This window comes from Apium graveolens, chromosome 3 (genome assembly GCF_009905375.1).
Source record: "Apium graveolens cultivar Ventura chromosome 3, ASM990537v1, whole genome shotgun sequence".
Lineage (NCBI taxonomy): Eukaryota > Viridiplantae > Streptophyta > Magnoliopsida > Apiales > Apiaceae > Apium > Apium graveolens.
This window is the reverse complement of record NC_133649.1, coordinates 82,655,667-82,670,598: the sequence shown is the minus strand read 5'-3', so window position 1 is coordinate 82,670,598 and position 14,932 is coordinate 82,655,667. Positions and strand designations below refer to the sequence as shown.

Sequence of the window (14,932 nt, the reverse complement as noted above, 5' to 3'; positions counted from 1 at the left end):
AGACGGCTCTAACTGTCATCCCATATACCTGTTCCGGAACTCAGAGACTAGCTAGGTCTCTGACCTGCTGGACTAATCGGTTATGTAATGCGCGCAACCGATTTAGCCTCTTACTCCACCTCACTAGGCCACTCTAGCCCCTATGTATCCCATATCTGATCGTTTTATCCAGTTTTCAAAACACTTGTACGTATCTCATTTCAAAACCATTCATTTTAACAACACACGTAAAACTGGTTCACAAATCATTTTCATTCGAGATAGGTACCTTTAGCAGTTACTTTTCCCCAAAACAGGTTTAAAACAGTGATTTATAACTACAGGGGATACGTAACTTAAAACATTTATGTTCCTTTACAAGAATAAAACAATAGTCTAGTCATATGTACCAAACCATAAAAGAATGGTCACGGTACTTGCCTTGCAACACTTTCGGAAACCCTAAGTAGCTTTTACGCTGACTTCGGTCCTTGCGAAACTCGACTGTGATCTACAATACAGAATACTTTAATCAGTTATACCGACATGCTTAATATCCTCGAATCCTAATAACCCAATTCGATAACCCGACTCGTATAATAGTTATACACGTAATCACATAATCCGTATTCAAGTAGGGGTAACACGTTTTATATAATAAAGTACATTTCTCATATTTAAAATAAATTTTTAGAAAAATTTTGACAGCGACTTTTCTATTTATAAGCATGCCCGTCGAATCATAATCGACGTCAATCCCAACAAATCACAATCCAATTTCCGTATGAAATTAATTATACAACTCATTTTATTTATTTATAACATTACGGACTCAGAATTCACTACGCCATAAGTGAGTTATTGTAATGCCTAAATGGTGTTACAATAGGCCCAAAAAATGTTACATTAGGTCTATTTTAACACCAAGGGTCGTTACGTATACGAGTATTACAGTAGACACCCTAATGTAACACTTCACTAATCTATTGTAACAAAGAAAAAAACGTTACAATAGGCAACTACTATAACACTAAAAAGCCCAACTGTAACGCAAAATGACAAAATGAGTAATACAATAGCTTATCAAGATTGCATAAGTGGGACCCACTGGTGAGACCCACCACTAATGGGGTATATTAAATTTATATATTATTATTGTTTTTAAATCTCATTCTCAGTGACCTACCTTTCGATTCCATTCCAATTTAATGTATTGATTAGCAAAGCAAGTAAATTACTTTAACATAACTAAGGAAGTAAAATTACTTAAACATAACTAAGAATAACCCGACAAGTAAAATTATATATTCAGATGTTCTACAAAAGTTTCCTATGATTTAGCGAAAAAAGAAGAAATAACAGAATTGCTACATCTATATTTCTTTGGTGCACTTGACTTCCTTTCCACCTCTACAAATATCTTCCACCCAAGATTTTTTTCTCTAGTTACTTCTGTCCAGTTATAATTTAGGACCATTTACCAGGGGTCTCTGCTATCCTCTGAACTACAGGAAGAGATTGCTCACACTTCTCCAACATGCTCACTTCCAGATCTTCCTGCGAAAACACATATATTTGTTACACTTTCTTATCATAATCCCTAATGTTTCATTCATATATCTGTTCAACAATTAGAAATTGTTTAAGTAATGATATTACATGATCCTTTTTGTTGAAAGAAAATGAAACTAGGTAAAGATTGAATAAAATTTGTACTATTCTGTGCACAAATATTACAATATAATTTTCATTTTCTTCCAATCAAACAGGACACTAATGAATTATATACAGCCCACCACACCATTTCCAGCTAAATATGCACTCGAATTAATGTTAATAATTACATGCACGAGAGTTTTACTTCCATTCGAGTTTATCTTTGGTTTCATTTGCTAAAAAGATGTTCACATCAATGAGTACCATATTCAATAGCTCATGCAAATAATCAAGTGCACAACACAAAAGTGGTGTGAATACAAAAAATAACAATTGATTTACCTTCACAAGTGCTCGTTCACCTCCAGAGTCCAAAATACTTGAAAAGGGGTAATAATGGAAATTACCTGATTACAGAACCAACCAAGTTTCTACCCTACTTGAGATTCGACCCTAAATTTATACTTACACACATGGTGTAAAAGAGGGTAGTTGTGTTTTTGTGTAAAATTTCGATGCAGCTATACAGAGTAGGTGGAAAATCATTACCAATTAATCTGTAAGTTATCCAAACAAGAACAAAAATGTTAACTGATTGAAAACAACAAACTAGCAGTACGCGAGGCATACATGTTAGTGATAGTTAAAATTTATCATGAGATATAAAGGTGAAAACGATAAAAATATATAATATCAGATCTTGTAAATAATAAAACTTTAAGAACTACTTTCACTTAGATTACCAGAAGGATCGATGTATAAAAATTGCAAGTATAGGTTGCATGATGATACACGTGTAGCACTGGAGTGTGCCAGTGTGCGTGTGATGTAGATAGATATGGATAACTACCTTCCAGAATCCTCTCCACCAGAATCTGCAAAATCAGAAAGGATCACAGAATTCAGCAAAATGTTAAGATCTTGGAGTCAAAATAATATACATATCGTCAGAACATAAATACTCCATGTGCTAAATCATAATTCCTTTGAGAAGTATAAATTTTGATACCTTCCCCCCAAACTACTAGTTAACGCTCTTAAAAGCCAAGGTTTAGATCTGCGAGACTCTTCTGCCCATCATCTTTGAAACCTAAAAAGTCATATAATATAAATACCAATTCCATTAATTAAGAAAATTAGAAATATATCTAAAACATAAAGGGATCACACTTATTATTTAGAGTTTCAGTCTGATCCCATGTATCTAGCCTCCATATATGCTTCTCAGTAAGAGGTCTTTTGCAGCCTAATTGGATAAGGAGGTTCATCTAGCTAAATATAATATATGTAGCAGTAGAATCAAATGTTTTAACTAAGATGAAGTAATCTAAAGGCTAATAAATGAGCATCATGCTGCAAATATTTTATTTAATTTACATCATGGTTCAAAAACCATTATAAATTAATCCACTTATTTAATTTACATCATGGTTCAAAAACCCACTTATGTTCATTTTCAAAGTGAAACAGTCGAGTAAGAAGAATCAACAAAAGTGCTATCACCTACTGTAAAGGAGATTCATAAGTCGTGAGAGGTGGAGATAACTTTACATTGGAGCAGCTCCACATGTATAAATAGATTAATTACTACTTGGAGTGAAGACAAATAAAAAACCTTATTGAGTGTGAACAAGTTGGTATAGATGTAGTAAACATAGTAGGCGTATGCTGGATTGAACTCGTTTGTCCACTCGGATGGCTTAGGCATGTGCTTGGTCGGACACCTTTCTGGTTTACTTTCATCATCTACAATGTCAAAACCGACAACCTATGCGCAGAAGAAAACCTGTTCTTATGTGACAAAGAAAGACTATAACTCAAGTGCACCCTATTCCATACATCCACGGAGATCATGGGATTGTTTACATGATTTAATGTATATCTGAGATACTGTAAAAAGATAAACACGACTGAAATGATCAAACACAGATAGAGGAAACTATATAGGAAAGATGAAGGACTAATGAACCTGCATCAGGAACACGTGTAGTTGAGGATGAAATTTCCCCAAAGAACATAACATGAAGTCTATAATATACACAATCTGTCAATTCCATTCTCATCCAAAATTAATCCACAACAATCATAAAATTCAATAGCTAATCGAACTCCCAATTTACCTAATCGAACATAGCTCACAAATTTGAAAGATAAACAAACCCCCATCGAACCTCAATAAAAATACAGAGGAATATAATACAAAGATCTAATCCCTGTAATACGAACATATAGTTTAGAATACAAATATTAGAGTTTCTAAAAAATAAAAGAATGACAAATGTGTGAGTATTTATCACTTAATCGAAGCAGGAGTAAAAGCCCCAATTTATAATAACCTAATTGCCTGTAAAATCATAAAAATTCAAATATTAGTAACCCTAATTGGATAAAGTGTATCTATGTGTATTCAAATATAATTCTTCGATTTGTAGCAAATGTGTGAGTTTACAGAAAGTGCGGAGAGAGAGAGAGAGAGAGAGAGAGGATAGAGGAACGGGCCTGTGGGTATTGAAGAAACCTCTACTTTGAACTCAAAATCAAAGACCTGATTTGAAAAACAAGCCTCAACCCATTAATTAAGCTATAGAGACAGCGCGGTGATGTTGCAGAGAGGTGGAGTGTGGTGGTCAGTAAGGTTTGAGAGAGAGAGAAAAGAAAAAAGAGAGTCCGACGAGAAAGAATGTCGTGAGAGAGAGTGTTCATGAGAGACGAGTGAGTTTTGTGTGTCCAATAATTCATTCAGGGGGGAAAATGTCGTCCAATAATTTACCTAGTAAATTGTGTATTATTTTTTAATTTTTTCTTTTTAATTTTAATATTTTAATTATTAAACTATTATTTATTAAATAAAACCCAAATAAAGTAATTTATATATTTTGGTACAATTATTTTTATAAATTTTATTATATTATATATTACATTTTCATTTATTAATAAACTAGAATATAATTTTAATATTAATTTATGATAATATTTTCACTTTAATATTTTTTTAAATTAAAAATTAACTAATGTAACACCATATACTGGTGTTATATATTGTGCAACACTAACTTTATAACTATTGTAACACCAATTTAGAGATGTTACAATAGAACCAAAATTTCTTAGCTAATGTAATGTTGCTTGTAATACTTGCATTACAGTAGCCCACTTACGGCGTAGTGATCAATTCATCACAGTACACCATTGACTCACCGAAGTTCATCATCAACGGCGGTAAAATTCACGGGTACCCGATTAATTTCGGGTTTCCAACGTATATTCTACTAATTTTTTTTAAAATCATTCCCACACAAATAATTAATATCACGAATATTAATCATTTAATTTCCTGCAGAAAAAGGAAATAGAAATTAGAATTTTAATAACCAAGCCCAACTGCTCCAATTCGGCCTAACAAGGCCCAACAGAAACAATTCAGCAAAGCCCAACATCAACATCACAGCAGGGGAGCACACACGCGGCCACACGCCGCCCCAACCCACACACACTCGCAACACACACATGCACAATCACAACACACAAACAATCACATATGGATGAACGGAGAAGCAAAACCGAGTGGCCGGAAAAATAACCCACCGGAAAACGGCGAAGAAAACCGCACCGAGAAGCAACAGGAGGAGGGGAAAAAGAAGGAACGGGGAAGGAGGTGAAATCGAAAGAGGAAATGAGAGAAATAGAAATAACCGAGAGAGTGACAAGAGATGTTTACGAGAGAGAGACAACAGGGTGCCGAATGAAAAAGGGGGTGCCCTTATTTTTATTATTTATTTTTTTTTTTCGTTTTGTTGCTAACAGACGTTGCAAAAGAATAACACGTGTCCTTCTATTTACTAAAAACTGACACGTAATGTTAAGATAAATACAAAGATTTAAAGACCTGTTTTGCCCCGTAATTCAAAATTAACGGACTGAGGTGCACATAAAACAATTTCATAAAATTATGAAAATAGACTTAAAATGTTACAAATATCCTGAAGTTAATAAAAATATAAATTTCGTAATTTTAAAACAATTTTTGAAACGCAATTTATACCTGTTTTTAACAATTAAACGAATCAACGCGCGGATGAAATTAATCACCAAAATTTCCAAAATAATTTTAAAATTTTCAGAAAATTATGAACTTAATAAAATATGAGTTTCGTAATTTTTTGAAGAATCTCGGAATTAAATACGGATTTTACAAATAAATGCAATCAGAAAAGCATTTAAAGATAGATAATTAATGAAATATTGATTTCTCAATTTTATAAAATCCTAGAAATAATTATTGGAATTATAAAATTATAAAACCAATTTTAGAGATAATCTAAATATTTATGAAAATAAAAATGCAATAAAATCACTTTTAAAAGCGAAACAAAACCATACCACTCAATAATTAATTACACAATTTCATCCTATTCACCACTAAATCACAGATAATCAATAAAAACCAATACACGACTGTCAAAACCAATACACATATTTTATTTAATTAATTATTCAATAATTACATTTTTAAAATAATACGAAAATATACGAGTCGTTATAAAATGATAGGATATAAATTCTTACTTGGACCCAGACCCGAGTCACCTAGTCCAAGTCTGGACATGTCCAGGTCCAGCTTATCCCGGGACCAAAATGATTGGATATAAATCCTAACTTGGACACGGACCCGGGTCACCTAATCTAGGTTCGAACCAGTTCAGGTCTAGCTTCACCTAGGATCAAAGCAATTTTGCGGCCCATATCCCAAAAGGCCCAAGAATGGCACAATACATGAGGCGCAATCCACAACTAAAGATCTCGCGTGACAAATGACATATATGAATGGATGGGAGGAACACGCTCCTGTACTATCCTAACTTGGACACGCGTATCCACGAGTCCCATGTGCCCCTCCGCTCCTAGGAAGTAGTGACCCTGATTGAACGGTACCAACCCCTGTATACTACCTTTTTGCCATAAATAAACCTAGAAAGGAAGGTTTAGGGAAGACTCACTCTCTTCTACACACTCTCATGTACAAACACACACATCCACCTTACATTTATATCTTCATCATCGAGAAACGAGTTCTTACTCTCACACCGGAGGCGCCGCGGGGCTCAAACCCCCCTCCGGTGTTGTTTTGCAGAAACCCAAACGCAGCTACACCGCAAGAAGGGTTCAGACGCGGCATCGGAAAGACCTGACCACGGATTGGAGTTATCACTTACCACTTACAAAAATTGAGGACGATAATAATTACAGTACGAAATTGAAAAAACAGAAGGAACTTGAATCGTTTACAAAGATGTTTTTTTAATATAAAATGAAATTATGTATTCAACATCCATAATTTAGAAATTTGCATTTTACAACATATTTCACTTTTGTTAAAAGATATCTAAATGTAATTGTATGTCATGAATAATTACAGCTACAAGTTTACAATTTCACCCCACTTGGCTTCTACATTCAATTTTTCAATTTACATGATTAAAAATATAAAAAATTCATTACAGAACAAAATCTTTTTAATTTACTTTCTCAAATTCAAAATGATAGTTATTTTATTGAGTGTTAGAGAATGTCCTGTAACTCGCAGATGGCTATTATGCTGGTTAAACTTAATTTATGATGGTAGGATAAGGATTTTTTTGGTCTTGTTTATCTGAATATTTGTTTCCTTGTAATTGAAACGAGGACGTGTGTAATCGGAAAGAATGGCATCAGTGGATGATCTTGCCCTAAAAGAGCATATAGAAGTTATGTTTGCAAATGAGAAGTTGTGTGGTTCGGATTTACCGGAATTTCTTAAAAATTGTGGTTCAGTAAATTTCTTAAAAATTACAAAAATCTTTGTGAGATTGTTCAATTTTCAAAATTGAACGATAATATTATATGATAAATAATTTATAAAGGCATTACTCAATGTACTATAAGTTAGGCGGTGACTAATTACTTCATTTCGTTATTCACTTAAATCATAGTTAATATTATATGAAACCTTATCATATTATTGTCGCGAATGTTGATGTTATTTTTATAATTATTTTAATATTTCTCATATTTTTAATTACATTTAGTCCTTTTTTAAAAGATACATGTATATAACAATTTATAATTATCAAATAGTTGACATGCTTCAATGAAGATTAGTAATTAATGAACCGGACTTTTAATAAGTTATGATAATGAAGATATAAATATGAAATGAATGGTATATGTGTTAAATTGTTATTTTACAGTTCAGAGGAAATTATTATCATATTACCTTAAATAAATTATCTCACGCAACACCCTGATTGCTATATTATATATATAACAAATAATAAATGTAATATATATATAATTAAATTAGAGTAAAGTTTAGTCTTTTAAAAATAAATTTTGGTACTTGAAATTTTGGTTCATTTTATACGAAATAAAATAATAACCAAGAAACAAATTAATTTGGATAATTTGGCTTTTGAGTTTTTTTAAATACAGTATTTTCCTAATTTTTACAAAAAGACATTTTAAAAAAATGATTTCGTAATCAAACGAAACATTAAATATTTCAATTTTTTAAAATATATTTAATAAAACCTAAAAATGAAATCACTTTTAATTGCAAGCCAACTTTTAACAAATATTTGAGATTTTTTAAAACACAAAATTTTAATGTTACTTTTGTAGAAATTCGTTTTTTAAGTTTTAATTTGCATATATAAGATTTTTCGAACGTTTCTGCAAAAGTACAGTTTTACAATCAGATTTAAATTTAAATGCAATCTTGTGCAAACTCGATTGTAACAAAACATAAAGGTTTTGTTTTTCAAAAAAACGTAAAAGAAATTGCCTACCTGCGTGCTTTTGATTATACATCTATTTTTACAAATATTTTCAGAATACGGTAAAATTGCGAAAAAACTTAAAAAATGCTCCCTCCGTTCCATTAGGATCTCTATATTTGGGAACGTGAAATTCGGTACACACTTTAATGCTCTTGCAAAATATAGTTATATAATTTTTTTATTTTAAATAAAAATTCAGTGTTTAAAGTTTAATAAAAATATTAAAAATTAAATTACGAAAATATATTTTATATTCATCTAAAAATGCGTGTTGAGTGTTTAAAAAAAAACATTTATCTAAGAATGCGCGTTGAGTGTTGAAAAAAATGCATATTATTGAATGGGGCGGAGGAAATAGTATTTTTGATAATTTTTGCCAATAATTTTCATCATAGACACAAAATCACCAAAGAATTTCGAAAAGTAATTTCGGTTTTTCGCTTCCATTGCGGAGAGTTGAAACGGGTAAAGTTTTGTGATCACCGGCTCGAGAGAAACGCTAGCTGCTACTTTACTAGTTTCAGTTTCAATACACCCCCTGTCTTAATCTGCCTTTTCCCGTTGCTTTCGCAGGTAATTATTCTCCTCCAGAAACAATCCCTTGTTTCAGCTGTTTATATAATTATATGTATTCGGATTTAATCTTAACTGTTTATAACTAATTTGATTAACAATTTTATTAATCTTGTTTCTTCATGTATTGGCTGTTTATTAAGTGTTTGCGTGCATTTTCATGTCATGTGTGCTGCTCTGATTAAACCTCGTTTGTTTATGCATCTCATAATTCTCAATTGTTCTATAGGGTTTATTCCAAGGAGTTGGGGGAAAAGTATCCGAAAAGCATTTCCACTGGTTTTTTCTCGATTGTTGCAACTTTAATCTTATATGGAGTCTGAATCACTTGATTTTCTAAATGGTACAGTTCTGCATCTTCTTTATTACTAGTATTATTGTTTTTTCAGTCTATAAGGGACATCAGTCAGACGATTTACAAGCAAAAAAAGATAATCGCCAATCGTTGGTTGTACAGTTTCGTTTAAGTTGGTTTTAGGATAATATGCCCCTCTAACTACAAATGAGTCTGTTGAGTTATTATCATTGCTTGTACAACTGACCGTAATATTAGAAATCTTATGGATACAACCATTTGTTAAACTTACTAGAAACTGAAACAGAAGAAACCTTTTTTAACTAAAAATTCTGCGTTAACATCTAATCACATAAAATATGTAACTTTGAAAGTGGAAGTATCTTTTGGGTGATGCGGAGACTAATGTTTGCTTACCATACTGTTACCTAGATTCTTAATTGACAAGCAGTCTAACTTTTAAAACATTTTCACCTTGTGTTTGCTTACCATACTGTTACCTAGATTCTTAATTGACATGCAGTCTAACTTTAAAACATTTTCACCTTGGAAACTGAATATTACTTCACTTGCATACTTGATCGGATCTCATCTCATTTACTGGAAATCTCTCGCTTCGTTGAAAGTTTATCTTTAAAAAACTTAGCAGATTCAAGGCTTATCTGGAAGTTTCTTGTGTGCACATGACCAGTAAGGGCTCTGTAACATCATATTTGCCAGACGAACTTGTAATTAAATTTCCCTAATTTTCGAGATAGGAAGCTAGGTGAGTATATCTTATAATCCATTGACATTAACATTGAGTGTTTTAGAAGTTTTAAGTTAAGATATCCTAAATTAGTTTAAGCATCTAAGAGGTTGCTCCTTTTCTGTACTTGACAGTATCCAGAGTTGAAACAGCAAGCACAATGTTTCCAGCAATTTTTGAACATAGCGACAACTTGCACCCCTTTAAATTACAGATTTTGTAGCATAGCTAGAAGCCTGGAAGGAATATGGTATTTTTTATTGTTTAGTGTATCAAAAAGCATAATACTGTGAGGGACATATATAAGACATTAAAACTCACGAAGAAGAAACTAAGTAAAAGATTAATGATCGGTTTATCAATATGTTATGTAAAGTACGTAATACAGATTTTTCCTTTGTCTTACATTATCAGTGTATAGATTTTGTGTTGGTTGTAAATTAATGAGTTTTCTACTTCAGATAAGAAAACAGTTAACTTGACAAATGAGATGGTGGTGAATTTTCAACCTGAATCTGATGCCAATCATGAAGATAATACTGAACTCGAAGTAATTGATTTTAGAGGTGGAGGTAATGTAGTAGATGCTAGTTTTGTGGATGTGAATGCTCCTAGCGAGGCAAGTACAAAAGCTGCTATTTTCTTAGATGATGCTATTCGAGCTGGTGGCTTTGGGGCTAGGGACGATATTGGTTCTTCTCTTCCTGTTGCAAGTGATTTTACCGACTTTGAAGCTTCTCTTCGTGATGCCCATGATTACGAAGTTGTTAAAGAAGAAACTAGAAGACCAGGTCTTGGCTGGGCAGAAGTTAAAAAGCAAAAGTAACTATCTACTGCGATTTGGAACTACTTATAAAGCTTCTTGGTTACTCTGGTATCTCTTGCTTTTAGCGACTGCAAATTGTTTTCTCTGTATCCCGAGAATAATTGGATATTGATAAATAATGGAATCTCGTTTTGCTTTTATCTATTAATTCTTCCATACTATACTCGGGAACAAGAGTATACTTTGTGTCATCTTTGTTGTTTCCTCATGTTTGTATGTTCTACTTGACATTGACTTTTTCTAATCTTCTTAAAAATGTATTAAGTATCATAGATGGAGAATTCTATATTTTAACAGTTGCATCCCTATATTAAAGCAAATATGATGAGATCTTGGCACTATAGTGTGTGTCTTTCTTTTTTTGCGAAAGACACATTACAAATATGCTTTTTCTTTCTGGAAGATCTTTTGGCCAGGAGATAGAATCGCCAGGGGATCATATTTATATTTCCTCTTCCTAAAAACCTCCCATTTATTGCCAAAATGAGCTCTCCATTCTTTCTGAGTGTTGTAATGGGGCAAATATTGCTTCACCCCGAGACCGGTCGAATCACAAAAGTCCAGAATTCTTCTATTTTGTGCCAAAATATGTTCTAATCCATCTGATTTGGTGGAAGAAGGCACTGCTGATGATAGGAAGGCCACAAGGTAGACAAGATCCTCTTGTGGGGTTACCATGGAAGTTTTGCTGTCCCATCTAATATAAAAAACATCAACAGACGTACTAACATCATGCTAAAATTTGAAAGCAATTGATATGCTAAATTGATACAGGTAAAATAGTGAAACTAGTACCTGGATTTGTTTACCGGATAAATGAGTACAGGACCATTGCTGGTGTCTGTAAGAATGTTCCCAAATACTTCTTGGGCGAATTCATGAATTCTGCTCTTAGGAATGAGAAGATTAAGCCATGGGTGAGGGACCTCCCACAAGCCTATTTCTCTGAGTTTGATTTCAGATACATGCACTCTATCAAGAAATTCCACATATGACACATCTGATAAGAAAAGGGTGCACTCTATATATTTTAATTCCTCTAATAAAACCTCGATCCGCTGCATAGTGAATATAAGTCAGAATTAAAGCTACACATAATTCTAGGTTACCAGAAGCATTATATCACTTGTAGCAAGCTCACCTGGTTTAGTGTATCACTATCTTCTGGATTGAAGTATTTGGCAATTTCTAGACAGTAGAGAGTTTTTCCCTCAGACTGGAATTTGCTTGCCTGAAGTGGGTCTTTAGGACTGAAAGTAGATCTCCAATTATTTAGTAGACCGGTTCTGTTTATAATGACAAATCCCTCAACATACTCAAAATGATTATCTGATGATATTAAATGCTCTTGGTCTTGGCAAAATATGCTGAAGTCTGAATAAAGCATTCTAATCCATTTAACCTGTCAAATGAAAATATCCTTATATATAGATATATGTTACCTCAGGTATAAGTGAATAAGTATAGAAACACTATCGTACCCGCTTGGGTGCTTGTTCAACAGAGATTCTAGCCCTTGTGATGATGCCAAACTGTCCTAGTCCTCCAAGAACACCATAGAAGAGGTCAGCATTGTGTTTCTTGGTACAGGTCACTATCTCTCCTGTTCCTGCACTAGATCAAAAAAACGAATTAGGTTTTTGGTATATCAGGGAGATCTTTCAAATTTAAAGTATTCAGTCTTTGATCCTTCTATTTTTCCTTTTGTACATGGGATTGGAAAAGGAGACGTATTACTTGTGAGGCTTTTGAAGGCTTTTGTGGGTTAGTTTGTTACTTTCCTAATTGGTTATATCAAATCCATCTTGTAAATTCTCAATAATATGTATACATGTGATATGGAATGCAGTTGAGCCATGTGGTGTATGCAGGAGTGGAATAAGAATGATAGAAGGAATGTACCTGTGACTACCTCCAGCTCGTAAACATTATTAATCTGTGGTCCATGGCGAAAAGCTTGACCACTGATTCCAGCATTCGATAGAGTTCCCCCAACAGTTAGGTGAAGATAATCTGTCCAGGATTTTGGTGCCAGACCATGTTTAAGACCCTCATGCAGAATATTTATCCACAGCTCACCACCAGACACATCGACATAAGGCAAATCTCCAGTGTGAAAGCATATTTCTTGCTCCCGAAGAGTTTCCATTTTTATAACAACTCCTAGATGCGCTTGTGCTTGGCCTTGAAGGGAGTGACCACGGCCTCTTGCAGCAATGGTGAGTGTAGAAGCAGTTCCCATTTCATAAACATGCCTCACAACTGAAGAAATATCAAGGACTGATTTTGGGTGCAAAACTGCAGCTGGCAGGAAATGATATCTATTGCCAAAGTCATTGGCTGCATGGTGATTGTGCTCAAAGCAAAAATGCCCATCAAGACTCAGTGATTTGAGTGATGATGGTAGGATTGAGAACTCCGACTGAGAAGAAACTGTTGGGGTCTCAGAAGGAAGTTTAGAACAAAAATCATTTCTATAAAGATTGCTACTCAGTAACATGGTCATAAGAAACCTGCCGATTAGGTCATTATTCTTGAACAAACCATTTGTGAGTGATTTCATTTTAATCTATAGTTTTTAGAGAGATTCTTGGTTGAAGAGTGTGTGTGTGTGAGTGTGTGTGTGTGTGTGTGAGAGAGAGAGAGAGAGAGAGAGAGAGAGAGAGAGAGTTGATATGTGAAGAAAGATGATAAGTGTATATATATAAGAGCTCATGATATGAAGTTGAGTAAATAATATATAAGGGAAGCTGTGGGTTGCCATGTCAAGATGGATCTACTATGAAATTGTGTACTAGTGCTGTGAACTGTACAAGGATTCTATTCCTTATTGTTTCCTGCAATAAGGTTGGTGGATATGTTTATCGCTTTCCTAATTACAATAAGCAATAAGCAAATGTTGTACATATACTACTTCTGTGCCCCCTTCTATTATCATTTTACTTTCTAAAGCTGAATACTTCGTTTCTTGCATTTTTGACTGAAGTGCTTCATTTTTTTGCTGGAGGGTAAGGGATATTAACCTCTAATTGTTTTCACTATTTACATACACACGCGTAAGCTATTTTTAAATCTGTCAGTTGTCTTCGGATAACATTTGGCAGATTTCTCTGCACTCTGGTTCCTTAGTTCTGGAAGTAAGGGAGGACGTACCAAATACTATCCTGCTAGAGGCTAATTGTGCATGTAGGTGGTCCTGATGGAGCAAAATATTTTAGCGTGTCATCAGAATTTTGCTCAAAATTGGACTACTCAGAGTTTGATATGTCTATAGTCAATCATGGACCGACATTAAGAGAAAATTACTCCAACTTTGGTAGGATGCCTATGTGGACCAAAAATAGTTTAGCATTCAATTTCTTTTGTTTGATCATGTACAGTATTTGAATAGTGGAGAGATTGGACATTGAACAAGCACAATTAGTTAGGAACCAAGTTGCACACTATCATTCCACTAATTATATCTGGCTAATTAATGATTTGGCAAAGAACTATATTCTATGTATATTTCCGATTTTTCATTTACATTGTTAGTCATGAATATTCATTCACTAGGTAACCAGATTTATTATGTTGTTTGTTCTTCTAAGTTTAATGTTATCTTATAAGCCCTTATCTTGTATGTTTATCTTCTGCTTGAGTAATTTTCCTGGAAATATTATGCTAGTGAACTTCTAACTTCCTAATAATTTAAGTTTGCTGTATAATTAAGGATTATGCTGTTTAGGTGTGTTAGGCATATCTGGTAATGTTCATGCAGAAGGCTTGGAGAAGTTGGTCCCTTTGTAGGACACAGATGCTGAATATGAGGAAGTGGACATCCACTCATCTAGTAAGTTTGAATGAGTCTCCAGAATTTATGAAATCTTATTTTGATTCTCTTTTTCAGTAATAGTGTTAATGACTACTTTGTGTGCCAATTATGCATGTTATTATGCGATTTACAATAATTCTTAAAAGATCGTTCTGCACCCAACGAAATTTAGTAACACATCATCTGTCCTAATCTAGGTCTCTACTCAATAATTTATACAGTAGAT

The 14,932-nt window shown here is 33.5% G+C and overlaps 2 protein-coding genes and 1 long non-coding RNA gene across 6 annotated transcripts; 1 reads left to right on the top strand and 2 right to left on the bottom strand.

Annotated features, from left to right (window-relative positions):
• Window positions 1–1,256: 1,256 nt before the first annotated feature.
• LOC141712513 (uncharacterized) lies at window positions 1,257–4,364 on the bottom strand. 4 transcript variants are annotated; one of them, XR_012571619.1, is made up of 4 exons: window positions 3,251–4,364; window positions 2,645–2,725; window positions 1,978–2,510; window positions 1,257–1,536 (listed from the first exon to the last, which is right to left on the bottom strand). It is a non-coding gene; the product is annotated as an uncharacterized LOC141712513 (long non-coding RNA). The 4 variants fall into 4 exon arrangements; XR_012571618.1 differs by having other exon boundaries at window positions 1,257–2,192; window positions 2,379–2,510; XR_012571617.1 differs by having other exon boundaries at window positions 1,257–2,510; window positions 3,251–3,979; window positions 4,135–4,364.
• A 4,451-nt stretch (window positions 4,365–8,815) lies between these two features.
• Window positions 8,816–11,034, top strand: LOC141712512 (uncharacterized). The gene is made up of 3 exons (XM_074515483.1): window positions 8,816–9,023; window positions 9,253–9,366; window positions 10,528–11,034. The coding sequence occupies exons 2-3, from the start codon at window positions 9,336–9,338 to the stop codon at window positions 10,890–10,892; spliced, it is 396 nt and encodes a 131-aa protein (XP_074371584.1). The 5' UTR covers window positions 8,816–9,023; window positions 9,253–9,335; the 3' UTR covers window positions 10,893–11,034.
• A 93-nt stretch (window positions 11,035–11,127) lies between these two features.
• LOC141712511 (cytokinin dehydrogenase 6-like) lies at window positions 11,128–13,807 on the bottom strand. The gene is made up of 5 exons (XM_074515482.1): window positions 12,795–13,807; window positions 12,374–12,501; window positions 12,034–12,294; window positions 11,688–11,950; window positions 11,128–11,589 (listed from the first exon to the last, which is right to left on the bottom strand). Exons 1-5 carry the CDS (start codon window positions 13,453–13,455, stop codon window positions 11,268–11,270), a joined length of 1,635 nt encoding a protein of 544 aa, XP_074371583.1. The 5' UTR covers window positions 13,456–13,807; the 3' UTR covers window positions 11,128–11,267.
• Window positions 13,808–14,932: the final 1,125 nt, after the last annotated feature.

Bases quoted from the DNA above. Each gene is read 5' to 3' on its own strand.
- LOC141712512 (XM_074515483.1), top strand. From the start codon at position 9,336: ATGGAGTCTGAATCACTTGATTTTCTAAATG. The intron at 9,367-10,527 runs GTACAGTTCTGC...TTTCTACTTCAG, and splicing joins ATCACTTGATTTTCTAAATG to ATAAGAAAACAGTTAACTTG.
- LOC141712511 (XM_074515482.1), bottom strand. From the start codon at position 13,455: ATGAAATCACTCACAAATGGTTTGTTCAAGAATAATGACCTAATCGGC. The intron at 12,295-12,373 runs GTACGATAGTGT...TTCATTTGACAG, and splicing joins TTGAACAAGCACCCAAGCGG to GTTAAATGGATTAGAATGCT. The intron at 11,590-11,687 runs GTACTAGTTTCA...TTTTTATATTAG, and splicing joins TATCCGGTAAACAAATCCAG to ATGGGACAGCAAAACTTCCA.